The sequence below is a fragment of the Mus caroli genome, chromosome 2, assembly GCF_900094665.2.
Source record: "Mus caroli chromosome 2, CAROLI_EIJ_v1.1, whole genome shotgun sequence".
NCBI classification, from domain to species: domain Eukaryota; kingdom Metazoa; phylum Chordata; class Mammalia; order Rodentia; family Muridae; genus Mus; species Mus caroli.
Window position 1 is genome coordinate 53,349,059 of NC_034571.1, and position 27,415 is coordinate 53,376,473.

Consider the following 27,415-nt stretch of genomic DNA (forward strand, 5'->3'; position numbering starts at 1 on the left):
AGGCGCCTGAGGAAAAGAATCCCAGCATAAACAATGGGGGCTAGGGAACTAATGTCAGGTTCAAGCTGTGAGCAAGCCCCCTGGGTCCCAGCCCCCTTGAAAAGCAAACTCAATTCTCAAGTTAGTCTTATGTCTCTACTACTCCCAAATGAAAGTGCCTTAGATGGGAACGATCCTTTTTATACATTAAAAAAGAAAGAAAGAAAACCATCATTTGACTTGAAAACAGTTTATTTAATTTATACAAATAACTACTAAATACAAAAAGTAGATTAAAACAAAATAGTTATTTTTTTCTGGCAGAGTTTAAATGCACGTAATGGATAATTCCAAAGAAGATGCATTTCCCCCCCCACAGCGTTTGGGACTAAAATTCTACTGAAATCTTTGCTTCTAAATCAGTAATATATTGGGTGGTGTTGCATGGGTAATGACTAAATACGTTCTGCATACGAACTGAAAAGAAAGTTACAGTCTACACACATTTAAAAAAAAAAATGTGAAGCACTTAAATGTGAATTTAACTGATAATAAAAGGAAATATCCGTTTCAGAGTTGGGTGTTAAAAACATTTCGGTAATAAAATCATAAGACCACATAAAAATAAGCTTTAACATATGCACGCGGCGGTTTCAAACAAACCGCTAAGTGCCCCGGTAATAAATAATTTGCAAAGTTGTGTCTAAACGATTCCTAATGTTCGCATCCTTGTAAACATCAGCACGTGTGTAAAATGCAGCAGAGTCCAACGGTACATTTTTGTGTTGCCAGATTGAATTCCTATTATCCAGAGACAGGCCAGTGGAGTACGCAGCCAATGTTTTGGCAAGTTGGGTCTTTAAGATTAAGGGCGACAGTGCAAGTAAGGAATGCACAGAATTCCTAGTGCAACAAAGAGTAGATGCAGCCGATATTGCTGATTACGAATTCACCGCCTCCTTGAGCTTCCCGTGGGGAGTGTCTAGGAGACCCGCGAAAGATACACAGAGAGCCACTGTCTTAATGCCCAGATCTCCTGCAGGATCTCTCTGGGTTCCTCCACTTCCCTCCCCCTTGCCACCAGACCTGCCCACCGTTAAGTCTTTGTGGTGTGAACAGTTCATCGAGGGCTCGAGTCACAGTTTTTGAGCGAGGTTAGGGTGGTTTTGGTGTCTCCCCCTGGAACATGGCTGGGAAGAGACATCTGCTTCCGTCAAAGCAGCCACTTCGGGAAGGGGTCAGATGGATTCTGTTCTGACAACCAGTCAGGCCAGCATTAGGTCCCAGCTGGACAAGGACAGCATTGACTCTCCTTCTTGACACCGGTGACAAGGTCAACAGTCAGTTTTTAATTTGTCTAGGGAATTATCGATTTTGGTCAAAGTCTTTTTGATACGTAGAGCTGTGAGTCTTGCAGATGGGTTCTGATACCAGCACTCTTTCATCAGCTTCGCCAGAGAAGTTAATGTCTGTGGAGAGGAAGGAAAGATCACACAAACTGGCCTAGTTTTTCTCCTTCACCATTTTATGTAGGGGCTGAGGGACCAATCACATAGGTTTGAAAAGTGTCATGATTCTTGAAGAAGCACAGTCTGGTAGGTGTTGCTATTGAGTGGCAGTATTCACAGGAAGTGTCCATGTGAGACCAGTGTCAAGAGTGTTATTCACAGAGACATGAGTGAATTTGTAAACTGTATCACTTCGAGGGATCTTGGGTATACTACTACTTATGAGCAATGATGGTTCAGGCATCTCAGTCAGTGTTGAGGAGCCTGCTTTTAGAATCTCGGCGAAGCAGTGATAGTCAAGAGTTAACCACGGTCACCCCAAGTCTCTTGGCTTATACAGGCAGCTGCAGCTTTAGGGCAATGAGCCATCCCATGCCCAACACGGTCACACATGGACACTCATGTGAATACTGCCACACATTAGCAACACCTACCAGACTGTGCTTCTTCAAGAATTATGCCACTTCCTGAACCTATGCAGCTGGGCTCTAGGACCCTATTTAAAACTGTGATGGAGAAAAATAGATGTACAGTCCATATCATACAGATGCTAAGAGCTGGGAAGAACTTGACAGTAAGCTAACAAACGCTGGCGTGAACTCTAAAGGTAACAACAGCCTGGTGTTCTTACCGGGTCTGAGAACCATCTGTTAGGTATGTTTGGCCTCTGTTGATCCACACAGACAACTTTCCTCATATCTTCAAAACTTGGGTCATTGGGAACCACATCATAGAATGGTGGCTTGTAATCTTCCACTATACCTGTGTACAAGATGAGAATTATGTGGGTTAGTAGGAGTGCACGCGCGCGCGCGCACACACACACACACACACACACACAGGGTTTCCCTGCTGTTTGTCAGGGATTAGAATATGACAAGAGAAAATACAATCACCTTGCTCCCATGTCAAGGCAGCTTTGGAAAATACAGGCAGGTCCTAAAATAGGTTGAAAACTAGGTAATAAATATATACCCTGCAGGAAATGTACCCTTCATCAGAAGACATACAATCCTCTCATGCAATCATAAATCCTAACAAACCACTCCAACAGCATCTATAAAGAGCTCACAACTGTCTCTATCTTCAGTACCAGAGAATCCCACTCCCTCTTCTGACTTCCATAGGCATCAGGGATACACATGTAGGTAAAATACTCATACACAAAAAATAAAATAAATAAATATTATCTTTTTAAAAATTACCTGTAAACATCTAGAGGCAAATAAATCAAGATCATCACCCAAATTACCTTTCTGTTATGAAATTATTTGGTCAAAGAACTAAACCTCGTTGCTTTAAAATAATTCCTCCCATGAAGGGCCTGCAGTTAATATAATCTGAGATCCTCATTTCCTTATTCACTCCCTCTACATGCAGGAGTCCTCAACTACCAGGCACAACCATCTGTCTGATGGCTTCTGCAGTTATTATCAGTACCTGTCTATTAACAGCGAACTTCACAAATCAATTTAAAACTTAGCCATGTGGAGTTAGTAAAGTGACCCCATCCTCTTCCATACAGGAAACCAGGGAAATGATCACTTGATTTCCCTCATCAACACTGTGGTCAGTGACTAACTCGACTGCCAGCCCTTTTCTCTCTGGCATGCAACTTACTTCTATTCCTAGATACACAGCAGGCTGTTGTAGAAGCCAGAAAGAGGCCGTGAGTAAAAGGTATAATTAAACTTTTCCATTCTTGCAAGCCCCTTAAAAAAGCCTCAATCCCCTTTTCATTTGTCACAGAGATTAGTGAGAATACATTCGCACCAATTTCACATAAATACAAACCACTTATGAAGAAGCGTAGAGATGAGGCATCTGTTCTAGAAATACTAGAGTTTCGAAACCTCAAAAACTCCATTTATTTTTAAAATGGAAAGTTCGTCTAAATTGTATCTTAAAAATTCTAGTTGACACTTTGTTAATTCTAAACAACATAGACAGTTGTGTACTTGCAACTGAGATGTGGATCCTAAGTAAAACCTTTTGGGGGCAAACACCAATAGCTCTGAAGCTCACAAAAGGTAGCTGCTACATTGTCTCAGAATCTCACCTACTTCTCTTGTAAGGATCCCTGGACACATTCAAACAAAAATGTCTTCATTCTACAGTACAGTATTTTACTACAGTAAAAACCATCCCAAACACTATTGCACATCAAGGTAAAAAAAAAAAAAAAACAACAACTTCCGTCTTTGCTTCCATTCACAGCAAACAGAAAGCAAGGTGCCATTCACCATCTCTCCATTATTCCATGGGGATAGACTTCAGAGCCTGGCTTAATTCTTTTAAAATACAGCATAATCACCAGCTATCTGGTGGTAATGTGTTCATAGCACCAAAAAGGTTATGTGCGTATGAGCCGTAATACAAAGTTAGATTTCTCTCTAACCCCCTACACACGTAGACACACACACAAATCAAACATAGGTGGCTATTTAAAAGTACAAGAACCCAGATGCCCCTCAACAGAGGAATGGATACAGAAAATATGGTACATTTACACAATGGAGTGCTACTCAGCTATTAAAAAGAATGAATTTATGAAATTCCTAGCCAAAACGGATGGACCTGGAGGGCATCATCTTAAGTGAGGTAACACAATCACAAAGGAACTCACACAGTATGTATTCACTGATAAGTGGATATTAGCCCATCTAGAGACTGCCATATCCAGGGATCCATCCCATGATCAGCTTCCAAACGCTGACACCATTGCATACACTAGCAAGATTTTGCTGAAAGGACCCAAATATAGCTGTCTCTTGTGAGACTATGCTGGGGCCTAGCAAACACAGAAGTGGATGCTCACAGTCAGCTATTGGATGGAACACAGGGCTCCCAATGGAGGAGCTAGAGAAAGTACCCAAGGAGCTAAAGGGATCTGCAACCCTATAGGGGGAACAACATGATGAACTAACCAGTACCCCGGAGCTCTTGTCTCTAGCTGCATATGTATCGAAAGATGGCCTAGTCGGCCATCACTGGAAAGAGAGGCCCATTGGACTTGCAAACTTTATATGCCCCAGTACAGGGGAACGCCAGGTCCAAAAGAATGGGAATGGGTGGGTAGGGAAGTGGGGGGGGGGTTATGGGGGACTTTTGGGATAGCATTGGAAATGTAATTGAGGAAAATACGTAATTAAAAAAAATATATATTGAAATAAAAAACCATCACAGAATAGTCAGAAAAAAAAAGTACAAGATATAGCAAATCCTACAATTCACACTGCCATGCAAAACCTAGCCCCCCCCCCACACACACACACACTTGTGTTTCTATTTATTTTGACCTTATTACATAATTCCATATGTTTAAAAAAAAAGTAATCTCTAGGTTTCCAAACAAAGCAGCATTAAATTCACTGTACATGGAAAACCAAGCCATTGCCTCTCTTCTTCAGCCACTAGCTCCAGTTCACTGTTTCCATCTGACTCTGGCTAAGCCCTTCAAAAAAAAAAAATTAATTAAAAGAATACTCTGGGATTAAACTGCAACGTTCTTTTGGTGAAAACTCATGTTGGTAAAGAAACACCATTTTTTTTTAATTGGCCCAAAGTATTTTGTATCTATTATGAGTGGAACGCCTTGTTAAATGCTGAGGAAATTCACCATGCAGTAGAAGACAGCAAAGTATCTCTCGTTTTGCCTTAGATAATATATAAATATTGTACAAACGTACTTCAAAACTGTTGTTCATTTGTCTGTTGATGTATCTGTGTACATCTGTATGTGTATGGGGGGCAGGCATTTGTATTGAGTTACAAGTCAACACAGGTAACATTATTTGGGTTCCATCTATATCTTGCTTTTGTTTTATTTTGTTTTGTTTTGTTTTGTCTTGTTTTGTTTTGTTTTTGACAGGGTCTCTCACTGACCTGAAGCTTGCCCAGTAGGGGAGGCTGGCTTAATAGCAAGCTCCAAAGACCTTCCTGTCTCTGCCACCCAGCACCGGGATTACAAACTTGTACCATCATTCTCAGCTTCTCTACATCGTTTCCTGGGATCGAAGTCACATGGTTGTGCAAACACTGAACTGTCTCCCCAACTCACTCAACACTTTTTCACCCCTCTGTTTACTTTTATTCGGACGGGAGAAATTCTCTTATGTTTTCAAGTTAGCTCCTAAATTGATTCAGCTGTCACTTGATGCCCTAACCTATGTATTAGAGAGATTGAGTCCAGCAGGAGGAATACAGAAATGATATGGTGTTGGTGATGAACCACAAAATAAAGAGAAAGACAGATGAAAGGAGAATTATCAACTAATATTAGGGATGGGGCAGTGGGACAGAGCTCAAGAAAAGAGACAGCATGTGGTTTCCTAAGTAGTTTCTAGAGACTGGGTGTGGTGGAGGCAAAGAAGTTTCAGAACTCGGAGTATAGCAGCAGGGCAAAGATTGGCAATGTGTGAGGCAAAGCAGAGGCTAGGAAAGGAAAAACAACCTGGGAGGGGATGTTTTCCAGGTTGAAGGAGTTGAAAGAGCAAGGAGAAGAATGACACGGAGCCTCCCACACTGGAGAAAGGAGAGGGGCCCCTGTGGGGAAAACTGGTGTATGTGATAGAAAGGAGAGGGCAAGACCAGGGTTGTGAGTGGGCCGTACATTCAGGGTATGCCCTGAGAGCAGTTGACTTACAACTGCTCTTCAACTTTTGCCTGTATGTAACTCTGGCTGACCAAGCTGCTCCCCCAAGCCCATGCCCCCCCCCAAAAGTGAACTCTAAGTCCTACAGATAGCACTGGACATCATTGGCAACACATGAGCCAGCAGAGAGGATACCAAATATTGAGGAAAGCAACTAAGAGTATATGTCTTTAATCCCAGCACTGGAGGCAGAGACGGGCCAGTCCGAGACTTGGAGGCCAGCTGGGTTTGCATAGCTAGCAAGGGCTACAATAGTGAGATGCTGTCTCGGAACAAGCAAACGGATGATGAGGACAGATGCACAAAAATACTTCAAGTGCCATATGAGTGGTATAAATACAGTGATAAGAGCAATGATAATGATTGGAGCCAATGGTAAAAGGGATTCAGAGAAGAGGGGTCCTTAAACAGTGCTCAGGAAAAGAACAGCCAGCACCGCACCGGCCTTTCCGCCGAGGGCGCTGATGACTCAAAGGGACTCAGTATTCATAACATCTTCCCCCACAGCTTTGGGCATGTGGAATTAATTTATATAATTGGTGTTTGCATGTTGCTATCCCGCCCCCAGGGGGCGTATGTCTAATGGGAAGTTTCTGTTCTTTGGGGCAAATCTATCTTTCCCAACATCCTTAACTCTAATAGGCTGCATGGCTCGCTCTGAGCAAGGCCCTCAGCAGTCATGCCATCGCTTTCCAAATCTTTAACATGTATTTCACAAAGCGCATGTGCAAATCACCAACAGTGTCCACCATAATACACACTCTAGAAAGCACTAAGTATCATTGTGTCTAGAAACAAGAGCTTACTGGAGATTCTGTCACAGAGGCCTTAGACCACACCCACACAAAGGTACACGGAGTTCATCTGGTTCACATAGTCAGTTCCTGGTCAGTCAGGGATACCAACATGGGTTGGAGGGGGGCGGGGGGGGGCGAAGAGAGAGAGAGAGAGAGAGAGAGAGAGAGAGAGAGAGAGAGAGAGGAGGAAGAAGAAGAAGAAGAAGATGACGACAAGAGAGAAAGGGACAGGGAGGGTAGAGAAGGAAGGAAGGAAGGAAGGAAGGAAGGAAGGAAGGAAGGAAGGAAGGAAGGAAGGGGGAAAGAGGAGAGAGAGGGCACAGAGGATGAGAAGGAAGAGAGGGAGGGAGGGAGGGAGGTAAAGAGGAAGGAAGGAAGGAAGGAAGAAGGAAGGGAGAGAGAAAGAAAGAAAGAGAGAAAGAAAGAAAGAAAGAAAGAAAGAAAGAAAGAAAGAAAGAAAGAAAGAAAGAAGAGGGGGTAGAGAAGGGGAGGAAAACGCAGAGGAGGGGGAGGGGAGGAGAGGAGAGGAGAGGGGAGAGGAATGGAGAAGAGAGGATCCAAGAATATAAAAGAAAAAAAAATTACATGGCATTGGTAGAAGTTGCATTTGGATAAGCAGACAAATCATGGAGGAGTGTCTGCATGGATGAATCTTGGTGTGCTGGGGTCCACAGAAGGACATTCAGTATTTCTGGTACCTAATCTACCATGTCTCATGGCACAATGCCAAAATACTTTAATATCAGGGCACACATAAAAGATGGCCAGGACATAAATGGATATGGCTGGTCGTATGAGAAGGAGGTCACCCCTTCTTGCTGCCAAATAAGCAAGGAAGAAGTTCTGGATTGCAAAGCTCTGAGGATCTCTCAGTGGTGGTTAAGGAACTGGGGTCTGAGGCATGGAGACAGAGGATCAGGGACCCACAGCCAACTGTCCTAGAGGCAGGGAGAAGAAGCCCAGCTCTGTGCCATGCTAGGGAAGGGAAGGCTGAGCTATGTCATGACCCCACCACTGACCTTTACCACCACTCATGGGCATATGGGACCACACGCATCTAAGTCCAAACCCAGTTGCACAAAGGTAGGAAGCAAAAGCCAACAGCTGATAATAAGGTACTGTGTGGCTAGGCTAAGATATTATATCGTCAGAGGGAGAGAAAGCAGTCTAGGATAGCTTCACGGCTGTTTCCCAGTTAAGAGTCGGATATCCTATCCCCAAACCTAAAGACCAAAGCACAAGGGAGTTGAAGCACCCCAGAACTGTGGTGGTCCCTTGAGAAGAGGGGCCATGTTCTAAAGGCTGGGACTGTTGCAAAGTTAAAGACAGGGATATCTGTCCTAGAGGAAAGTCAGAAGGAAACCAAAGAAACAGCTTCTCAAAACGTTTGGGTCACTTCATGTTATTTCCGCATGAGGCCAACTGACGGCCCTCCTCTGCTTGGTATCATCTCCAAATTAGGGACACGCAATTCCAGATCACAGGAACAAAAATAACCCTTCCTCCAACCTCGCCTCCACATTCCAGTCCCCAGTCACTTCCCTAAAGGTTAAAATAAACAACTGAAGAAAAACTTTCAAATTACTTTAATGACTCTGAACTAACTTTGCCAATTCATCGGCTTAGACCTTAGAACTCCCTGACGGAGTGGATCCACACAATACGGCATCCTGAAGCACGCTGGACAACTCGCGTTGTCATGGTGCCCGAACATGAGCCTTTGTGCTTAGGAACAGAAACACATGCGGCTCCCTGGCAAACTCAAGGATTCGTTAGGAGAGGTTTCCCAAACTACGTGTGCCAAACATACGTTTACTCTAACACGTGTTTCCTACTCCCCACCCCAGGAGAGACGCAGCTTGGCCAGCAAGGATGATTTTTTTTCCCCCTGCAATACAATAGGTTTTTGGCACATTGGAACATGGATTTTTATCACAAACTTGTTAAAGTGGGGGAAATGAGAGTGCTCCTTCAGAGCCTTCCTATAGGCAGGGAAATGGGGAAATACATGTAACACGGGGCATGGGGAAAGAGGTAGACAGTGAGAGGTGGTTAGGGTCAAAGATCTGGAAGCTCTTGGAAACCTACTTTTAGGCTGATGAGATGGCTCAGCGGGTAAGAGCACTCACTGTTCTTCCAGAGGGCCTGAGTTCAAATCCCAGCAACCACACAGTGGCTTACAACCACCAATAATGAGATCTGACACCCTCTTCTAGTACGTCTGACAACAGCAACAGTGTACTTAAGTATAATAAGAAATAAATCTTTGGGCTAGAACAAGTGGGGTTGATTGGAGCAAGCGGGTAGGCGGGGGCAACCAGAGTGAGCCGGGTTGACTGGATTGAGCATCGGTCCAAAAATTCAATTCCTAACAACTACATAAAGGCTCACAACCATCTGTACTGATACAGTGTACTCATATACATAAAATAAATAAATAAATCTTAAAAAAAAAAAAGGAAATTTGTTTCCAATGGAAGGGAACCAAAAAACAGTAGTGAGTGTACTCCTTACACAGCAGGCAAAAAATAGTTACTTTATTGGCATGATCCCATTTAACCACCATGACCTTTTGAAATTGGTACTACTATCAATGTTTTTTCATTGATGAAACAAATCTAAATAATAGTGATATAGTATAATACGAGAGCCTGTTTTTTGTTTGTTTGCTGGCTTGCTTGCTTGGAGTGTTTGTTTGTTTATTCTCCTGCCTCAGCAGGCCTAGAACCAGAGATACAGAATTGTGGGGGACCTACCCACATTGACTTCTGTGTACCATGTGTGAGAACCCTGGTCCCTGCCATCGGAGAACAGGTACACATAGCATGAAGCGACGAAGCCAGCAAATGCCACAGAGACACAGCTTTTTCCCCTACTGATGCTATAGATATATATACAGACCACAGATGCTCGCTGGCATTGCCTCATCTGCCTTCCCAGGATGCCTCTAGTCAACTGTGCATACTCAAAACCTAGACATCAAATTCTCCAATTCAGCAACCCCTAATTCAGAATTCTGGGGCTGAATTAACTGCTAACCTAAGCAAGCCCCTGCCTTTACTTCATTACAGAAACTCACACAGAAAAGGTGGAAAGACACCATCATTTCCTACAAATTCCAAACTCTTGATGTCAAAGTAACTGCACCAGTGAATCCCAATGGTACTACTGAGAAATTCTTGACCATGAAAATGAACTGAAGTTTCATTTCCTGTACAGAAACAGCATGAGGTTTATTACTAGTAGGAAATAAATGTAAAATTCTAATAAAAATGTACAAAATATGACATATTTTTATGCTCATAGTTCACTTGAGGATCACACTGCTCCAAGAGAACTATCTGGTCATCAATTTTTATAATAGACTCAGAAACTCAAAGGATATATAATTATAATAACCTTCTTAATGCGAGATGTTCATATATTTAAATGAGGTACATTTTACACACAATAATTTCAAAAAATATATGTTATTTTAATGACAGTTCCTAAAGGTGGTAAGAAAGTGAAATAGGTACATTGCACCCTGGGGTGAAGGAAATACTGTAAATTAGGACAACCCTTATGGAAAGCAATTTGGCACTGTGTGCCAAGCCATTAAAACATCCATATTCTGACCTATTAAGTCTTCTTCTTTTAAGATGAGTAATTAAATTCCCCAAGTGAAAAGTTTCATGCACAAAAATGTCTACTATGGGCCTCACATGGGAGACACGGGATGTCTAACAATCATATGATCATTTAAAACGAGAGTTAAGAGTCACATAGAAGAAAGATGGTAACTGTTTCAACAGCGTGGTCATGGGGAAGGGAACAGGAAATGTTAATGTAGGAGTGCGATAGGAAGACACCATTTCTCCTACTGTTCATTCTTCTCACTTTTCCTGTCTGGGACTAGTAGTAGTTCAAATAAAACAGGTTTTCAAGAAGCATTAATTAGTTTCAAATCTGAGTTTAGACTAGACAAACTAATCTGTGGTTGTGTGTGTGTGTGTGTGTGTGTGTGTGTGTATTCATAGGCGATGAGGGAGCAGGGAAAGAGAACAGATCAGCTTAGTCACTGTCAGAAAGTTTAAGACTTACTTTAAAATAAGAGACACGATACCCTTATCTCCCCTTTAAAAAAAAAAAAAAAATTCTAAACCACATCATAGAACAGAAGCTCAACCCACGGCATCTTAGGAAATAGCTAGACGCCTAAACCATGATGCAAAGAAGAGACCAATAAATCACAAAAAACAACCAAAACATTCTCCCATCCACGGTTGGTTGGTTTTTTTTTCCCCCCTCTCCCAAAAATAACCTTAATCACAGGATCTAAGCAAGCAAACTAACATTTTGTTTGGCTGAATTTTAAGCAGATGACTCTAACTTCAAACTGACTACTATTAATCACACTTGATCTTTCAAGCCATTTGGGTTGACGCCTGTGACACCAACACAGGGCACATCTGTGACACATTCTTACAAAGCCCACAGCACATGTTCCAGTCTAGCAGCCTGCTTGGCTCTGGGCTGCACCCCCAAACCTAGAAACTCGCTCCCACACTGGTCTACGGATACCAGCTTCCTCTTCATAGAGGAGACTCCATTGCATGGCTTCTGTGGGCACTGATCCTGTAAATGCTCTTGTCAGGATAATCCAAGCAGAGTCGGATTTTCCCCTCAGCTCTCAGGCAGGCGCGAATGACTGGGGTGAGGAAATGAAGTCCCTGTGCAATCTCAGGCAAAGTTCAGAACTTTATAAACCAGCTAGGCAATCCCTCTGTCGAAAACCGGTCTCAGGCGCCTCCATGGCACCAATTGAAAGGCGGTGGATTGAGAAACAATTACCAGAAGATGTTCGCGGCTCCATAAAAAACGAACTGTCAAGTTCATGGACAACTAGCCTGAAACACTTGCCATGACGCCCATAGAGGGTGTGTTCAAAGCAGACACACTGAAGTCACAGGGAACCCTTACATGAAGACATACCAACTTCAGCTATTGAAGCCGTATCAAACTACGAACTCCATTTCCTCCCGAGAGTCTCTCCTTTTACTATTAATTAATTTATTATGTATACAGCGTTCTGCCTGCATGTATGCCTGCAGGCCAGAAGAGGGCACCAGATCTCATTGTAGATGGATGTGAGCCACCATGAGGTTGCTGGGAATTGAGCTCAGGACCTCTTGGGAGGAGCAGCGAGTGCTTTCAACCACTGAGCCATCTCTCCTGCCTCCCCAGAACCTCTTAATCTCTGGCCCTGTTAGTCACAAAGATTATAATTACACTACAAATTTCAGTCCTTGGAAAAAAACAATCACAGATGTTAGATTTTATGTCTTCTTTCTAGAAGACTTCAGATCTGGGATTCCAGGGGTTCCCAGGCTTTTCAAAATGGCTCTTGATAAATGATCAAAAATTTAAGCATCATTTTCTTCTCTTTTCACGGGGTAGTTTTAGAGCTATATTTTCTAGATATATGAAGTTCATCAAGTTAGTTCAAGGAATTCTGCTATGGAACTCACTCTGGGTTCTTAGTGTCTGCCGAAGCTGACAGAATAAGAATTGGTGTTCTCTAAATCAATGCAAAGCTTCATTATGTGAGGTCCTACCTCATGGATAGACATGAGAGAGAGCTAGCTTCAGGTGGCACAGGTTTAAAAAAAAGTGACAAACAGTCTACACCTTTAATCCTAGTACCTGCAGGTAGAGAGTCAGATCTCTGTGAGTTCCAGGCTAGTGTGACCTACAAAATGAGTCCCTGCATCCAAAGAAAAAGTAAGGGAGGAGATAGTGAGGGAGGGAGGGGAGGGGGGGGGTAACAAATGCTTTCCTTTTGGCTAAGACAACACCATTTCATAAAATCACTCAACAGATCAATAAGAGCTACTTAGCCATGGTCCTTGAATTTAAATTTGACCCATTCAAAAAGTACTGAATGCCTTCCAAATGTGTAAACAGACTTTTTTTCAGTAATCCAGTAAGAAGAAAAGAATTCTTCTGCAACTGCAGGATGCTTCCATAAGATTCCTCTTAAGTTAAATCTAGCTTATCGAGGAACAAAGAGGGAAGGCCAGTAAGAAGAACGCTAGAACAGGGAGAGAAATAAGGAGCAAGAAACCCAAACAAAAACTGAGAGAAAAAAATAGTTCTTCAGTTGTCATTTCCTCTCATGCATTTCGAACAGAATGCCATTACGCACTTAACCCACCGTAAGTCGCGCAAGTATAATCTGATTCGGGGAACGATGCAGCTTCCGGAATCCCCCGTGCCTTTTGACCGTGCAGCATTAAGAAACCGTGGACGAAAAAAACCATCAGGCACTTACCATTGCTCACCATCCGCCTGGCCACTTCCCACAGAACAAGGCCAAAGGCCCAAATATCGACCCTCTTATAAGAATCAAAGCAATCCACTTGGATGGTTTCATCGAGCACTTCCGGAGCCATGTAGCGCTTGGTCCCCACACGGGGGTTGTTTCCCACATCAAGCTGGTTTGTGCTCTGGGAATGCATGACTGCCAGGCCTAAAGGGAAAAAGACAACAGGGTGTTTAGTTACTACTGCCTTTCTCCTACAGGGCAGTTGATGGAATTTAAAACAACCCCGATCCAAAGCGCCCTCTGGTGGTATGTGCGACACTGACAGTACGCCTTGACTGTCCAGAATATCCCCAGGATTGCTTGGGACTTTGGGAGTGAGAGCAGGAACAAGGACTAATTTCAGGCAGATTGTGAGGCTATAGGGTTAATATATGAGGCTCTACAAGATAAAGGCTTTATGAGGCCATGTTTGAAGCACATGAAACAACAGGCACACACACATTACATGTGAACTCTCAAAGTCCATCACTTCTCCCACTTGTCTCCTAGCACAATTGTTTGGGAGCGTGAGCCCAAAAACCTGAGCAATTTACTGTTCCAAAAAAAAGGCAAGCTAGGATAGGTTCTGCTGCATCCCCAAAGGGACAGTCAGAGCAATCAGACTGTCTGAACCCATGGGCCTTCCCCTGGAATCATGGGAACAGACAGCAGTAGGCTGAACCCTGACTTGGAGAACAGATCTGTTAAATGGTTCCAAAGCACTTAAAACCATGGCTCATTTCTGAATTCCTCAGCCAATTAGAGAGACCTGCCATTTCCCCACTAACCACCGGGGGGGAGGGGGGGACAGATTTGTGCACGGCTTACTTGAGGATGGAATTATTTATTGATGCATAAATAGACCATCTTAGAATGATTGCGGTAACACTCAATATAATGAGAAGTGCCAAACAGGACCGTGCCCCTGCAAACTGTGCAATCCAAAGGCGCCTTGGAAATCCCTCCAGCTTATCTGTAGTGAATGAATTCTCCAGACCGGAGTTTTGAACACATGACCAGAGAGCACACGACATCCCAACCTTGAGCACCTTGAGCAGAGTTTTAGCAACTGCCTTCATCTAAGACAGGCTGTTTCCTCTTTCTCTGATTTGGCTGTTGTGAACATTTTCCAAACCATATACTAGCTCCTCTGCCATCTCTAGAACTACACTCCAAACATCAGGATGCGGTAAAGATGCAGCTGAGACAGACACAGTCATGGCACCTGTCTATGGTTTTGGGGCTAGTCAATTAAAAGTAGGACAGAGTGATTGCATGCATCTTTAAAATGAGGGCACAAAAGAAGAACGAAAGTTTACTGATTGCTTTCTTCTTTGGCTCATTCATTATGCTAAGAGGCCAGTAAACAGCCCTGTGGAGAGGCAGGCATGCAGGGCACTGAAGCTTGCTGCAAAGGACCATGAGATCTACCACACTGGAACCGGCTGCTTTGGTGACAACCAAGGCTTCCAATGACTAAGGCCCTGACCAATAGCTTATCAGTGTGCACCTGCAATCCTAGCACTTGGAAGGCAGAGGCAGGAGAGTTTCTACAAGCTTTAAGACCACTGAGTTCCAAGTCCACTAGGCCTAAATAGTGAGACAATATTTCAAAACAAACAAACAAAAAACACTTTAAGATGCTAGGTGCTCAGTTTTACAGAGGATCCCTTACAATAAAGAAAAATGCAATTTATAAACCTTGACTGAATTATTACTTGGGAAAGCAAAAGAAAAAATAATTGATAATTATGGTAGCACACACTTTAGTATTGTACCACTCAAGGGCTGAGGTCTAAGCTAGTCTGGGTTACATTGTAAGACTTCAAGGATTTTTAGATGAGATTAAACTGTGGTTTTGGAAAAGATATACTTTGATATGGGGGGAAACGTTTTGAGATATTTAGTAATAAACTATTATAATGTCTCTCACACATTCCAAAACTAGTAAAATTACACAACCATAGAAGGACAAGATGACAAACTTTTCAAATTTCAAATCTAGAAGCCATTATAATATTTCTTCAAACCTTTTATGTGATGTTTTCTTTTCTATGCAAGCAAATTTTTATTTTTAATTTTTTTATATTTTTATTTTTAAATGAAAAAAATTAATTAAAAATGTATGCTTAAATGTTTTATAACAAAATGTTAGAAATATCAACCAGATATGGTCCTTTTAGCAGCCCTGATAACAGACCACTGTTCCTAATGGGTGATACTGAATTTCTACGTAAACCATGAAGAGTTATAGGTGACTTTAAGCTGTAAAGGGGCTGTGTCATAACAACATTACTAGTCTCCCATAGTGAGTAGGTAGCACCAATTTGTATAGCAACTAATGTATCTAATTGGAAGGCTTCATGGCTAAGAAATGTGGCCAAATCATTAACTAGCTGGACTTCCCAGCAAAATCCCCCATCTCCCTCCCTCCTCATTGAGTCCCATAAACCACAGCCAAGATTTGCCCTATTGCACTGTAACGGCAGCCCATACCTGAGTCCTTTCATCTGAGATCGTTCTAGCACTGCCCAAATCCTATCATAACCCTGTGAGGTGGGGCATGGCTGTTGCTGACTTAAGTGAGTAACTATTATGTAACTATATTATTATGAAGGCACCAGTAATGTAGATGTTCAGAGCACAGCATTAAGCACTAGAGCCCTCCTTGGCTAAGACCTTTTGACTGCTGAACAGAGTGTAAATAATGTCAGTCCTTGAGCCAGGTAAACACATAAGTTAAAAAAAACACACAAAACGAAGTGTAAATGGCAGAATTCACACACAGATCACCCTGACTCTAAGAGCCATGACAGAGGTTGTACGAGTTTGCTTCATCACAACTCAAACAGCCTCACAAAGCTTTGGGAGCAGGCTCTCACCCTTGCAAAACACTATAAAGTAATTCTTCTACATGCAAGCAAGGATTCAAAAGTGCCTCAAAGGAAATGCATCTTTCTAATATGTCAAATTCTCTGTCTTAAAAACCAAACAAAAATAAATTAATCTCTTTATACAATTAAAGCTAGGTCTCTCTAAACCTTTGAGGGAGGGGAGTTCTCACCAGTCAATTAAAATGAATAAGCAACATCATTCGGTTCTTATCAGTACAATTATGCAGCCAAAATTCTAGGGCTTTGGGGTAGGTTTTATTTTGCAGAATTGCTACTATCCGTGAAGATTTTCTTATGTGTGGAACAACTGAGGCTCCATCAGCAGACCCGAAACCTTGGAGAGTGGTAGGGGTCCAACTCGTCAAAGGGTGAGTTATCTCACGGACTACTGTCCCCAGTTGATAACTCTGCTTTGGCTATAGAAAAAGGATGCCTTCATGAACAATTTATTTTTAAGACAAACCATTTCATGAAATACTTAGTCTTGCACTTACTTTCAAGTAAAAGTTTGTGAAATCTGGAAGCAACCATATTCGTTGCTGCTAAGGGTGGGTCAGGTCCTGAGCTAATGAGCTTACTCTAAAGTTTACAGAGACTGGGATTCATAGCTTTTGTTCAAAACTCTGAAAATACAAGGTTTGGGTGTTTCATGATGTTTAAATTGTACCTGAAAGGGGGAAAAGGAATGAACACATAAGGCACATTACTTAATGTTATATTATCTTGAATGTTGAGGTTGTCAGAGAGAAGAATTCTTTTGTCTGCAACTTGCTTTGAAACGCTCACAGATGAACAGGAACTTATAGGTGGGTAGACCAACATGCGGTAAAGATTGAAAGAACCGTAAAACGTTAGTGGGGAGACGACGCAGGCGGTACACACACAACTGCTGATTATAATGACACTCGGCCTTCCTGAATGTTTGAAATTTTCAGCGTGACATGTTAGCAGGAGAAATAGATGCAATCGGCTAAACACTGGAGTACAACATTCCTAAGTGCGATAATTAAGATTTTCTTTTTAAAGTTTACCCAAATCTGCTATGCAGCACTGTCCGTTCTTCTTCACCAGGATGTTTTTGCTCTTCAGATCTCGATGGGCAATGGCGGACTTCCCTTGGGTCCCAAATATCTCTATGTGCAAATGGGCAAGGCCGCTGGCTATGGACAGCACGATCCGAAGGCAGCTAACCGTATCCAGAGTAGTGAGCTGAAGGTAGTCATACAACGATCCCATTTCGTGGTAATGCGTGATGAGCCACAGCTGGGTACTGGAGTGTCTGGAGGTCATGTCTGAAGCGATGAAACCTGGAGAGGGAGGAGGACAGAATTTTTCAGTGACAACTCCGCCATGTAACTCTGAGGACCCAAAATCATCTCGGAGCAGATCTAATGTAGAACAAGAAATATTTAACAGTTACAAAGGCAACAAGGAACAGCGACAGTGTAGACTCCTGAAAGGTGCAGGGCCAACGAACAGCATGTGACCCTCCAGTTTCCACTGTAAGCAGCATTTATACTCTTGAGATCGCCTATAATAAAAATTTCAACCTCTTCACTATGCAAACACTACACATCGCACCCTAAAACCCTACCAGACCTGAAACCTAGATGCTTGTCTTCTAGTCCTAACCTGGCTGTAGATTTTAAGTAATAAGGATAATTCCCATGGTCTATTTCGCTTATATTTATTCCAGCATAAAACAGAGGTAAACTTATATGAAATGATTGATTCGTTAAGTTTTTTAAAAAAACAAACAAAACAAGCAAACAGAAACAGTCTTGTGTTATCCATATTTGTGATGTTCTTAATCATTCAGATAATAGTTAACTGTACGGTCATGCTTGTAAGCTGGAAGAGCTCAACCCTAAGATGGAAAAATCTCGACAGGAAGTAAGCGCTGCAGAGAGCACATGAGAGACGCCCCATGGGCCTAACACCCAGAATCCAAGTGGCTCAGAGCAGGGAGACATTGTTACTGCTGTGCCTCCTGCACCATCTGTACGGTCTCAATATGTTTTCTCTAAAATAAAGAATTTTAATAATTCAGATTAGACATTGGAATAAGCTTGCGTCCAGTGGTGACAAGTGAATTTGTCCCGAAGACGTGTGGGACACTAACAGATGCGGAAAGACATAAAGGTATTTTCATACACGGTCTAAGAATGGGATTCTTGCCGGGCATGGTGGCGCACGTCTTTAGTCCCAGCACTTGGGAGGCAGAGGCAGGCGGATTTCTGGGTTCGAGGCCAGCCTGGAACAAAGTGAGTTCCAGGACAGCCAGGGCTATACAGAGAAACCCTGTCTCAAAAAACCAAAACAAAAAACAAAACAAAAAAAAGAATGGGATTCTTAGTCTGCATTAGCTTCCCTCAAAATAAAGTGCCAAACTAGAGAGTGCCATTCCAAAGGGACCGCACTGCCAACATATAACTGTGCAGTAGCCAGTACCTATTTCTTCCCCTGAGAAAACAATAATCATATATAATAAGCAAGCTCTTTTCCTCTCACCTTCCCTATGACTCTTAGATCTTTTTTTTTCCTGGTCTCACTCTATTTGATCTTGTTATTTTATATGAATGAGGAAACAAATGAATCTTTGATGAATTTCACCTTCGTCATGAATAATGTTATATTTGACATTTAAACATACTCTTAATTATTTTTGTTTATTTTTTATCAATAAATTTATTTATTTACTTTACATCCCAATCAGAACTTCCCCTTCCTCCTCCCCTCCCAAACTCTCCCTTTCTCCCTTCCTCCTAGACCCTTAAACCTTAAAGAAGGATGTTGTTCATACCATTCACTTATGTTCTAAACCAGGAAAAAGGACTCGTGTGTGTGTCTGTGTGTGTCTGTGTGTGTCTATGTGTGTGTGTGTGTGTGTGCATATTCCAGGAACTAGGACTTTCAAATGAACAGGATTTTTTTTCCACTGTTTACTCCTCAAATTTCGGTAAATACATTTGCTTCCCAGTCTAGGAGCACTGTTCTGGGATGTTTGTGTCTGGAGTCCTAAGCAGTCCATGGTTAATAAAAGCCTGGAGGTGGGGCGCTCAGACGTACCCATTGGATGTATTTGCAACAGAAGGAAGGATGGTTAGACCAAATATTTCCGGCAGAGCCATTGTCCCAAACTCTTCAAGAACAAAAATCCATCTGAAACCTAAAGTTTTCAATGGCAACGCCCTCAGAAACCAACAGAGATGCTGGAATGTAAGGCGTTGAAGTGGTTGAACCCAAAGCTGTACCACTGTTTACATATAGGCTCATCCAGCCTTGGGCTGGGTGATCAAGATCAAGGCACCAGAAATCTCCATCTTGCTTTCTCGTCTATGAGATGAGGGTGACAGCATTCATCCTAAAGGGATGTGGACGGGAAGCCAGTGCATTCAGAACGCTTAATGTGTACGGTGCTGAGCACACGGTGTATAGGAAGAACATTGCAATTTTGTATTTCCAGCGATGGTTTGTTCCCCTCCCTAGTCGTCTCAAGAAACAGTGACATGAAATAGTCTACAGTACTCTTATGTGTGTGCTTATGCATGCACATGTATGTGTGTATCCATGATGTGAGGCCTCTTACGTGTAAGAGGGTCCATGTGTGCAGGTCACAGAACAATCTCAGGTGTCCATCCTTGCTTTTCACCTTGTTTGAGGCATGGTTTCTCTTGCTGTTCACTGCTATGTATACAACACTAGCTGGCCTATGGGATTCTAGCAATTCTCCTATCTCCATCTCCAGTCTCCAAGTAGGGGCATGCCTGCACTACAGCATAGCTTTATGTGGGTTCTGGGGATTCAAATGTCAGCCCTGCAAAATAACCACTTTACCTACTGAGACATCACTCAGCCCCTTAGTCGTGCTTTCAATTTTCAATTTTATTTATATTTATTATTACATTTATTGGTATTTATTTTGTGTATATGTGCACATGTACCAATGACGCATGATGGAAGTCAAAGAATAACATGTGAAAGTCTGTTCTCCCCTACCACAGGGATCCCAGGAATTAAAAGACAGCAAGCACTGAGCATCTCCCCAGCCCATCACGAAAGACACAGAGCACAAGACAGTTATGGAGTTGGATGACAATTAGTGCACACCTATGCCAACTTTAACCCTATTCAACTTTGTGCTTAAAATACATAAACTTGGCCTGGGGATGAAGTTGGCACAGGGCCTGCCTTGCACACAAGAAATCCTGGGTTTGACCTCAGCTCCACATAAACCAGGCCTGGAGGTACTTCTAGCTATACTTCCTGCACTTGAGAGGTAAAGCAGGGGGATCAGAAATTCAAGCTCCTCCTTAGTTAGTGAATTTGAGGCTAGCTTGAGCCACAGTAGGCCCTGTCTCAAAAACAATGCATAAGATGATATCATAAATCTTTTTAAAGGAGTGCGATAAAGGACTTGGGAGTGGATCTCCACAGTAGTCAGCCTCCTGGGTTATCGTGATAAGGCAGTGAATGCTCAGAAAGATGCAACTTTGATCGTCGGGTGCAGAAGGCTTTTCCTTCAAACGGCTTCAAGACCTCACATGCCTCTTAGGAGTATGTGCATCTACCCATTATTAGAGATTCTATTTAAAGATAAGCCTTTGTTATAGATCCTAGGCTCTAACATAACCAACTCTTGCTCAATTCCAGTTTGCTCTGGAGGAAGCTGGAAGATTGGAAGGCTCATGGCAAGTTTGACTATAGATGAATGTCCACCTCCTACCCTGCCTGCAATCTCAAACATGACTCCAGTGCAAAGTGATATGGCTATCCCATAGACTGCAGTGCATGGCAGGGAACTATGGTGAAGGGTTAGTCCTTGCAGCATGAGCTGGGGCTCTAGTATTTTGCCTCTCATTGGTGATTTGGTTAGTGAAAAGTAGGGAAATAAGAATACCTCCTCTCGAAGGCTGCAATGGAGACTTTACAGAAGAACTCACGGCACAGGAACTATCCAGCACGTCCTCTGCCGGTGCTGCCATCACAACTACCACACACAGATCCCCTAAGGTAGCACAGGCCGTGATGGGTATAGACTATCAGAGGGGTCTATTCAGAGAATCTGACAGAGATGTTTTGATGGAGCAAAGGTGAGAAAGAGAGAGAGAGAGAGAGAGAGAGAGAGAGAGAGAGAGAGAATGGAAAGGAGATAGTGGACAATCAAGAGTGATGCAAACGATCAAAGCCACCTGTTTGTCACAGTTCCCCAAAAAGAAAAATACTGGTTGCAGCCAAAATCAGAGACATTTAATATCAAAAGAAACTGACAACTAGGGAGTCATGAATGTCAGGCCTAGAAGTCACCAACATTGCAGGCCAATTGGGGAGCAGTCAAAGACATGTTTGATTGATTGATTGATTTGGTGTATATGTGTGTTTGTCTGTCTGTCTGTCTGTTTTACTTACATGTATGTGGCATGCAGTATTGACTTGTTTATTTATTTGCTTATTTATTTATTTACTATGTATGCATGCCATGTGGATGCAGTGCCCACAGAAGCCAGAAGAGGTCATCAGATTCCCAGGAACGAGAGTTACAAATTAATGCCATGTCAAGTGCTGGGAATAGAACTCAGCACCTCTGCAAGCACAGCCAGTGTTCTTAACTGCTAAGCTATCTCTCCTGCCCCTCAAAATCACTTTTAAGTGTACCTGAGTGAACATCACCACCATACTGTTAAACCAAAGCTTTGGACAACCATCCAGTCATCTGTCAACAACAACTTGGGTCACATTTAAATGCTAAACTGATAGACCGGGATAGAAGAGAATTGTCCCATGCCCAGACATAATCCAATAGCCACACAGTGGTCAACACTATAGTGTACAGTGAAACTCTACATGGATTTCATTTCTATTTCTCAAGATCTACCCTAGGCAGCTGTCACCATATATGTGTATCAATGGAAATACACTCAAAGCCTTTTGAAACTATGGAAGCCAATGGGCCCTCTCATTGCCATGGCAGGATTGTAGTAGGCACCTCGCATATTTCTTAAGCACTGCTAAGCTTTAGTGATAAGATGATGAAAATTCATCTATACTTTGTGAGTTCCAGAAGTAAGGCGAGGAGCTTTCAAATTAAAATGTATGCTGAATCCCTCTGTAAATCTGGTCTTTAAAAATGATGCCTAGTTTGAGGAAATGTGCATCTAATTACGCGTCCCTGGGAGCTGTGAATCTCTAGGAAAGAATCCAAAGACCTTTCTTAGTTTGATTCCAGTAATAAATATTCAGGAAGGGTGGGGCAAGCAGAACTACCCAAGGAGCCTTGAAGTGAACAACGGAGCAGAGCAGGGCTTTGTCGTTTCAATACATCCACAGATACAGGAGGGAAAAGGTCCTGCGGCAGATTTCCTATTCACATGCAGGCAATTTATAACCTATGTGCAGATTTAAACAAACAAACAAAAAACACCTGTCAAAAAATTAAGTAGTCTATAAATGCTGACGGTTACTATGTTGTTTTCCAGAAGAGACTCCACACACCTCAGATTTGGCAAATGGGAGAGAGAAAGGGCCGGCCCTTATCTCTATGGAGACCAGCTGGTGAAAGCTCACCCCATACTCACCTAAGATATTTTCATGCCTCAACATTACAGTGTTGTACAATTCCGTCTCCCTGAACCATGACTTCTCGTCTCGGGAGGAGAAGATCTTTACAGCGACATTTTCGCCTTGCCAGCTGCCCCTCCACACTTCTCCATACCGGCCCTTCCCTGTGGACAGCAAAACAGATGATATATGTAAGAAATGGGTTGGCTTTCCTTTTCCTATCAAACACAGTGAACCCGACAGTGTCCTTATATTGAACCTCCTGCTCTTCTCTTCTGACTAACCAATTATGTCAGACTGTGAAGCCAAGCTTCCACCCATGGCATAGAACAAAGTCACCACCTGTATCAAAAATAAAATATGGAGGCCATTTGGCACATGTGTTCACTAGCTGGATTTGGGTTCTGGTACATCCTTTTCGAAAAGAAATTGCCATGCCAATAACTTTGCATTGGTTCTGTATTTCCTTGTGTGACACTGAATTTATTCTTTGTTGTATAGAAGGGTAAAGACAGGACACACAGCCTGACCAAGAAACTCCTAGTAGTAAACAAAGCCTGATGCCCCAAACTCTTCATTATTTGCTAGACAAACTCAGTCTAGGACTGCAAATACTTCACCTATAAAGATGTACAAAAATAAGGTAAAACCCATCTTTCCCTACCCGTCCAATCATGGCAGGAATCTGCCTTCCAGTCAGTACAGTACCTGATAACTAACTTCATATTTATAGTTAAGTTGCTTTCCTGAGGGTGTCTGACTTGTGCCCCAGACTAGCTATGCAGGCAGCTCAACCTGTTTGTAGATGACGATGGAAAGTCACAATGTCAAAAGGCTAGAAACTTTTGGCATCTAGTTTTTAAAAACACATGAAAGGTAGTACAATTTAGAACATAATAGTGATCATTAAATTTCAATGTAGCATCAAAAGCCCAAGGGGTAGGGGTATATATCTAAATAACTAGATGGTTTCTCTGGTTCCCCTCCTTTCCACTGGACCCTGAGAAGCATTTCTCAGCACAAATGCCTGAATATATTTAAGCTCCTCTTGCCCCACAGAGGGGCAGTTTGACATCCTGGAGATTAATGACAGTCCCCAGTGCTGGTAGAAGGTTGTGAACCACCACCTCCAAAGGGTTCCTTGGAGAAAGATATATTTCAAAAGCAGAGTTTCAAAGTCATCGACATAATTCCAGAACAGCTCTGACTTCTGACACTGGTCAGGGTGTTGGTTTAGATGTGCCCCAGTGATGTCACAACCAGACTACAGTAAAAAAGAGCCTTTGGCAGTTAGAAAGACAGTACAAGCAAGCAAATGCGCTTGCCAAGTGTGATCCTGGGTTCGGACTCGAGAGTCTATATGAAAGTGAAAATAGAGAACTGACTCCACAAACCACAGTCACATATGTGCGCCATAAACATACACACACAAAACTGGTAGATAAAACATTTCTTAAGTCACCTGAGGGCTGAAGAAATGGCTCAGGGGTTGAGAGTCTTGGAGGCTCTTCCGGAGGACCCAGATTTGATTCCCAGAACCCACAGCAGCACACACCCTTCTATTACTTCAGTACCAGGGGATGCAATGCCCTCTTCTTACCTCCTCAAACACGAGGCATACTTGGGATACCCAGACATACATGCAGGCAAAACCCCTATACACTTAAAATAATTCAGGATTTCTTTTTAGTCACTTGAAAAGCATAGTTTACAAAATGGGATAACTTCAGCTGGGATCTGACCTGTCTGATTCATGCCCCTCCCCCCACCTCTATGTAGTAGCCACATGCTTATCAAGGCATGCCCCCCCCCTTCCAGTCATCTCTTTAATTATAGGTAGAGATGATCAAAGAGATAGGGAAGAGGATGTCATTATCTCAAAACCAGTGGGGGTCAACATGAGGTGTAGTCAGCTTGGATGGCAGGCGTGCAGCGGGAACCGAAACTCCATTGCAATGAGGCTTTCTGCCCAGGCTTGTGGTGACTGCACCATCACGGGGCTGTAATAGGCAGCTGTGGTGCCACCTGCCTGCACACAAGTACAATCTTCTGCTGGAAAACTAAGCCAATAAGACCCTACACAGAGAAAGAAAGCAGGTGTGCCAGAGTGACACACCTGAAACAGTCACAAAAGCTCTACGGGCAGGGGATGTGGCTTGTCGATAGAGTGCCTGCCTCACAGGTGTGACACACTGGGTACCATCCAGCTCCAGAGGTGGCAGCACAGATATCCAGCAAACTGAGCTTCCCTGACAAGAACTAATAACCCTATCCAATAGCAGTGACTAATATAAAGGGATGCTAGGAGAGGCCAGAGTTCCTTGTGAGCGACTGTCAACAATCACACAAAGTCTACTTGGTTTACAAGTAATTTTAACCAAGTCGTAGGAGTGGCTCAGTCTTTCTGTTCAAGAGGAGGACTAACTGCCTGAAGATGCTACCAAGCCAGAAGCTACAAAAGCAGGAAATAAATGCCAAGCTTTTCCTGCCTTTGTTCCATCTTGCAACTTTTTGATTTTCTCTGTGGACTCACTGTTTCACCGAGAAGGCAAGAAAACTATCCCAAAGAATTGTGGATACAAAGTTGTTTGTTGTTGTAAATCTTTTTTTTTTTTTTAAGTTAAGAAAAGAAAATATATGGCATGGTAGGTGGATTAAATCAGAACAGAAATCTATTTTAATGGCTGTCAAATGCTTTTTGCTAATGTAATCTTATGTCAAAGCCACTAAAAGAGTGGTACAGTTCCCCAAAAGTCCCTGGCCAGAAAGTCCCACAAAGAGGATGCATAGGGCTGGAAGGGTTGACATGGTCAGATCCCCACGTTCTTGAACTAAAGTGATCATCTATCCACCTTTTCCCGACAAGCTACACCTTTCACACAAACACAAAAAACTCCTGAACAGACCCTGCACCCACCAGGCTCTAATGTCAACCCCCAAAATGCAATAGTTGAATTTATACTGGTTCAAAATGTTGAAGAGCATCTATCAAGTGCGACACTGTAAACAGTTCAGAGGAGCAAGACTCTGGAGCCAGTCTCTGAGGTATTTGGGACTATCTGTGAGTGATGGGTTGTTGGGGCAAGAAGACAGGAGAGGCAGGTGCATGGCCCCTCTGTTGCCTGCCATCACTACCCAGGTTTCCTTGTTCATACACAAACAGGATGCTAGTCAAGACGACCATTCTGGTTGTGGGTGCTGAGTGCCTCTGTTTTGTTGTTGTTTTGTTTGTTTTGTTTTTCCATCTCTTTCTAGTCTCAGTCAGTTGTGGTGGAGCTGCAGAGAATAGGAAATAGGAACAGTAGGTGCAGACCTGGGGAAAAGGTACCACAGTTCCTTAGCTGGCCCCTGTGTGTCACAGGCAAGCCGTGCTGCCCACTGCAGATCTTACTACTAGATTTGACACTGTTCCTCCTTCATACAGCAGCAAGTGCTGGGACCAGCTCATAATGGTCAGCTGCTTCCTGTTGTTTTTAAAACAAAATCCCAAACATTTGGTATCCCGAATGAAGACTCCGAAGCCAGATGCTGTGGTGAAAGCCTGCTAGCTCCAAAAGGCAGAGAAAGCACCCAGCTGACCTTCCTAGTTCACCATGTCCCTTCTCTTTCCTGGGTTTTCCTGTGTTCACTCCCTGTCAACTGGTTGCTTCCCCTGCCTCTTGACCTGTCTCTGACTTTATAATCCCATTCACAGAAAGCTCTTTGGATTAAAGGTGTGTGCTAGGGCTGAGCCACACCACCACAGGGTTTTTCTGATTCACAATGTGATCAAATAGCCTGCGACAGCTTCCGCCAAACAGACTGTCAGAAGGCAGGAGCTGCTATAACCACACAAAAAGCCTGCTCACCTGAAGTGGTGAGACAATACCAAGCCATTCCTACACACCATCTCAATGAGAAGCTGACAAAACCTGTCATGCTACCTGCAAATATCTACACTCCACATACAAATAGTGAAACTGAGGATTGTGTTTAAAATAAAGTGTGTTCTTCATGTGTGGGGGGAATGGGAAGGGGCGGGCAGCTATATATATATACACAATGCTAACACTGGGTGTTTGGCTCAGTCACTTACTTGATTGAGACAGGTTTCAGACTAAACCTAAGGCTCACAGATAAACCTAGACTGCTTGGCCAGCAAATTCCACAGATTTTTCTGTTTCTGCATCCCCAGCATTGAGACTATAGACACATACACACATGCCACTGTGCAAGCTTTTCTATATAGGCACTGGGGATCAAAATCCAGTCTTCATGCTTCTGCAACAAGCACTTATTATCTGAGCCATCTCCTGAGCCCTGAAAATCAGGACTTTAAAACTCTATTTGGCCATGGAGATGTATACTTATAATAATCCCCAGTCCTCAAGAGATAGAGGAGAGAGCATCAGAAGAGGATGCTTGGCTAGATACTGAGTTTTGGGTCTGCCTGGGCCAGAAGAGACCCTGTCTCAAAAACTAGAAGAGCATTCTGTACCAGCCTCATGGAATTCATGAAGCCACCACCACCATCACCATCATCATTTTATTATTCTTAAATCATGCCTGACCCAGAAATTCACAATTCCTGGGAATTCATTCTGCCAGTTCAGAAGACCAAAGAATGTGTGCCAAATCCTTTTCACGCATTTCTGCTAACCTGCTAGCCAAACTGACCTTTGCACCGCTTTTTAAAGGAC

The 27,415-nt window shown here is 42.9% G+C and overlaps 1 protein-coding gene across 4 annotated transcripts in view; it reads right to left on the reverse strand.

Annotated features, from left to right (window-relative positions):
• Positions 1-213: 213 nt before the first annotated feature.
• Positions 214-27,415, reverse strand: part of Acvr1 (activin A receptor type 1) — a 129,412-nt gene continuing 102,210 nt past the window's right edge. For all 4 annotated transcript variants that reach the window (XM_021149842.1, XM_021149833.2, XM_029470101.1 and 1 more), the window contains 5 exons: positions 22,754-22,900; positions 17,210-17,485; positions 13,252-13,449; positions 2,119-2,249; positions 214-1,448 (listed from right to left, as the gene is read on the reverse strand). In XM_021149842.1, coding sequence (XP_021005501.1) covers positions 1,314-1,448; positions 2,119-2,249; positions 13,252-13,449; positions 17,210-17,485; positions 22,754-22,900 — 887 coding nt within the window. In that variant the 3' untranslated portion in view covers positions 214-1,313. The remainder of the gene's footprint in view (positions 1,449-2,118; positions 2,250-13,251; positions 13,450-17,209; positions 17,486-22,753; positions 22,901-27,415) is intronic.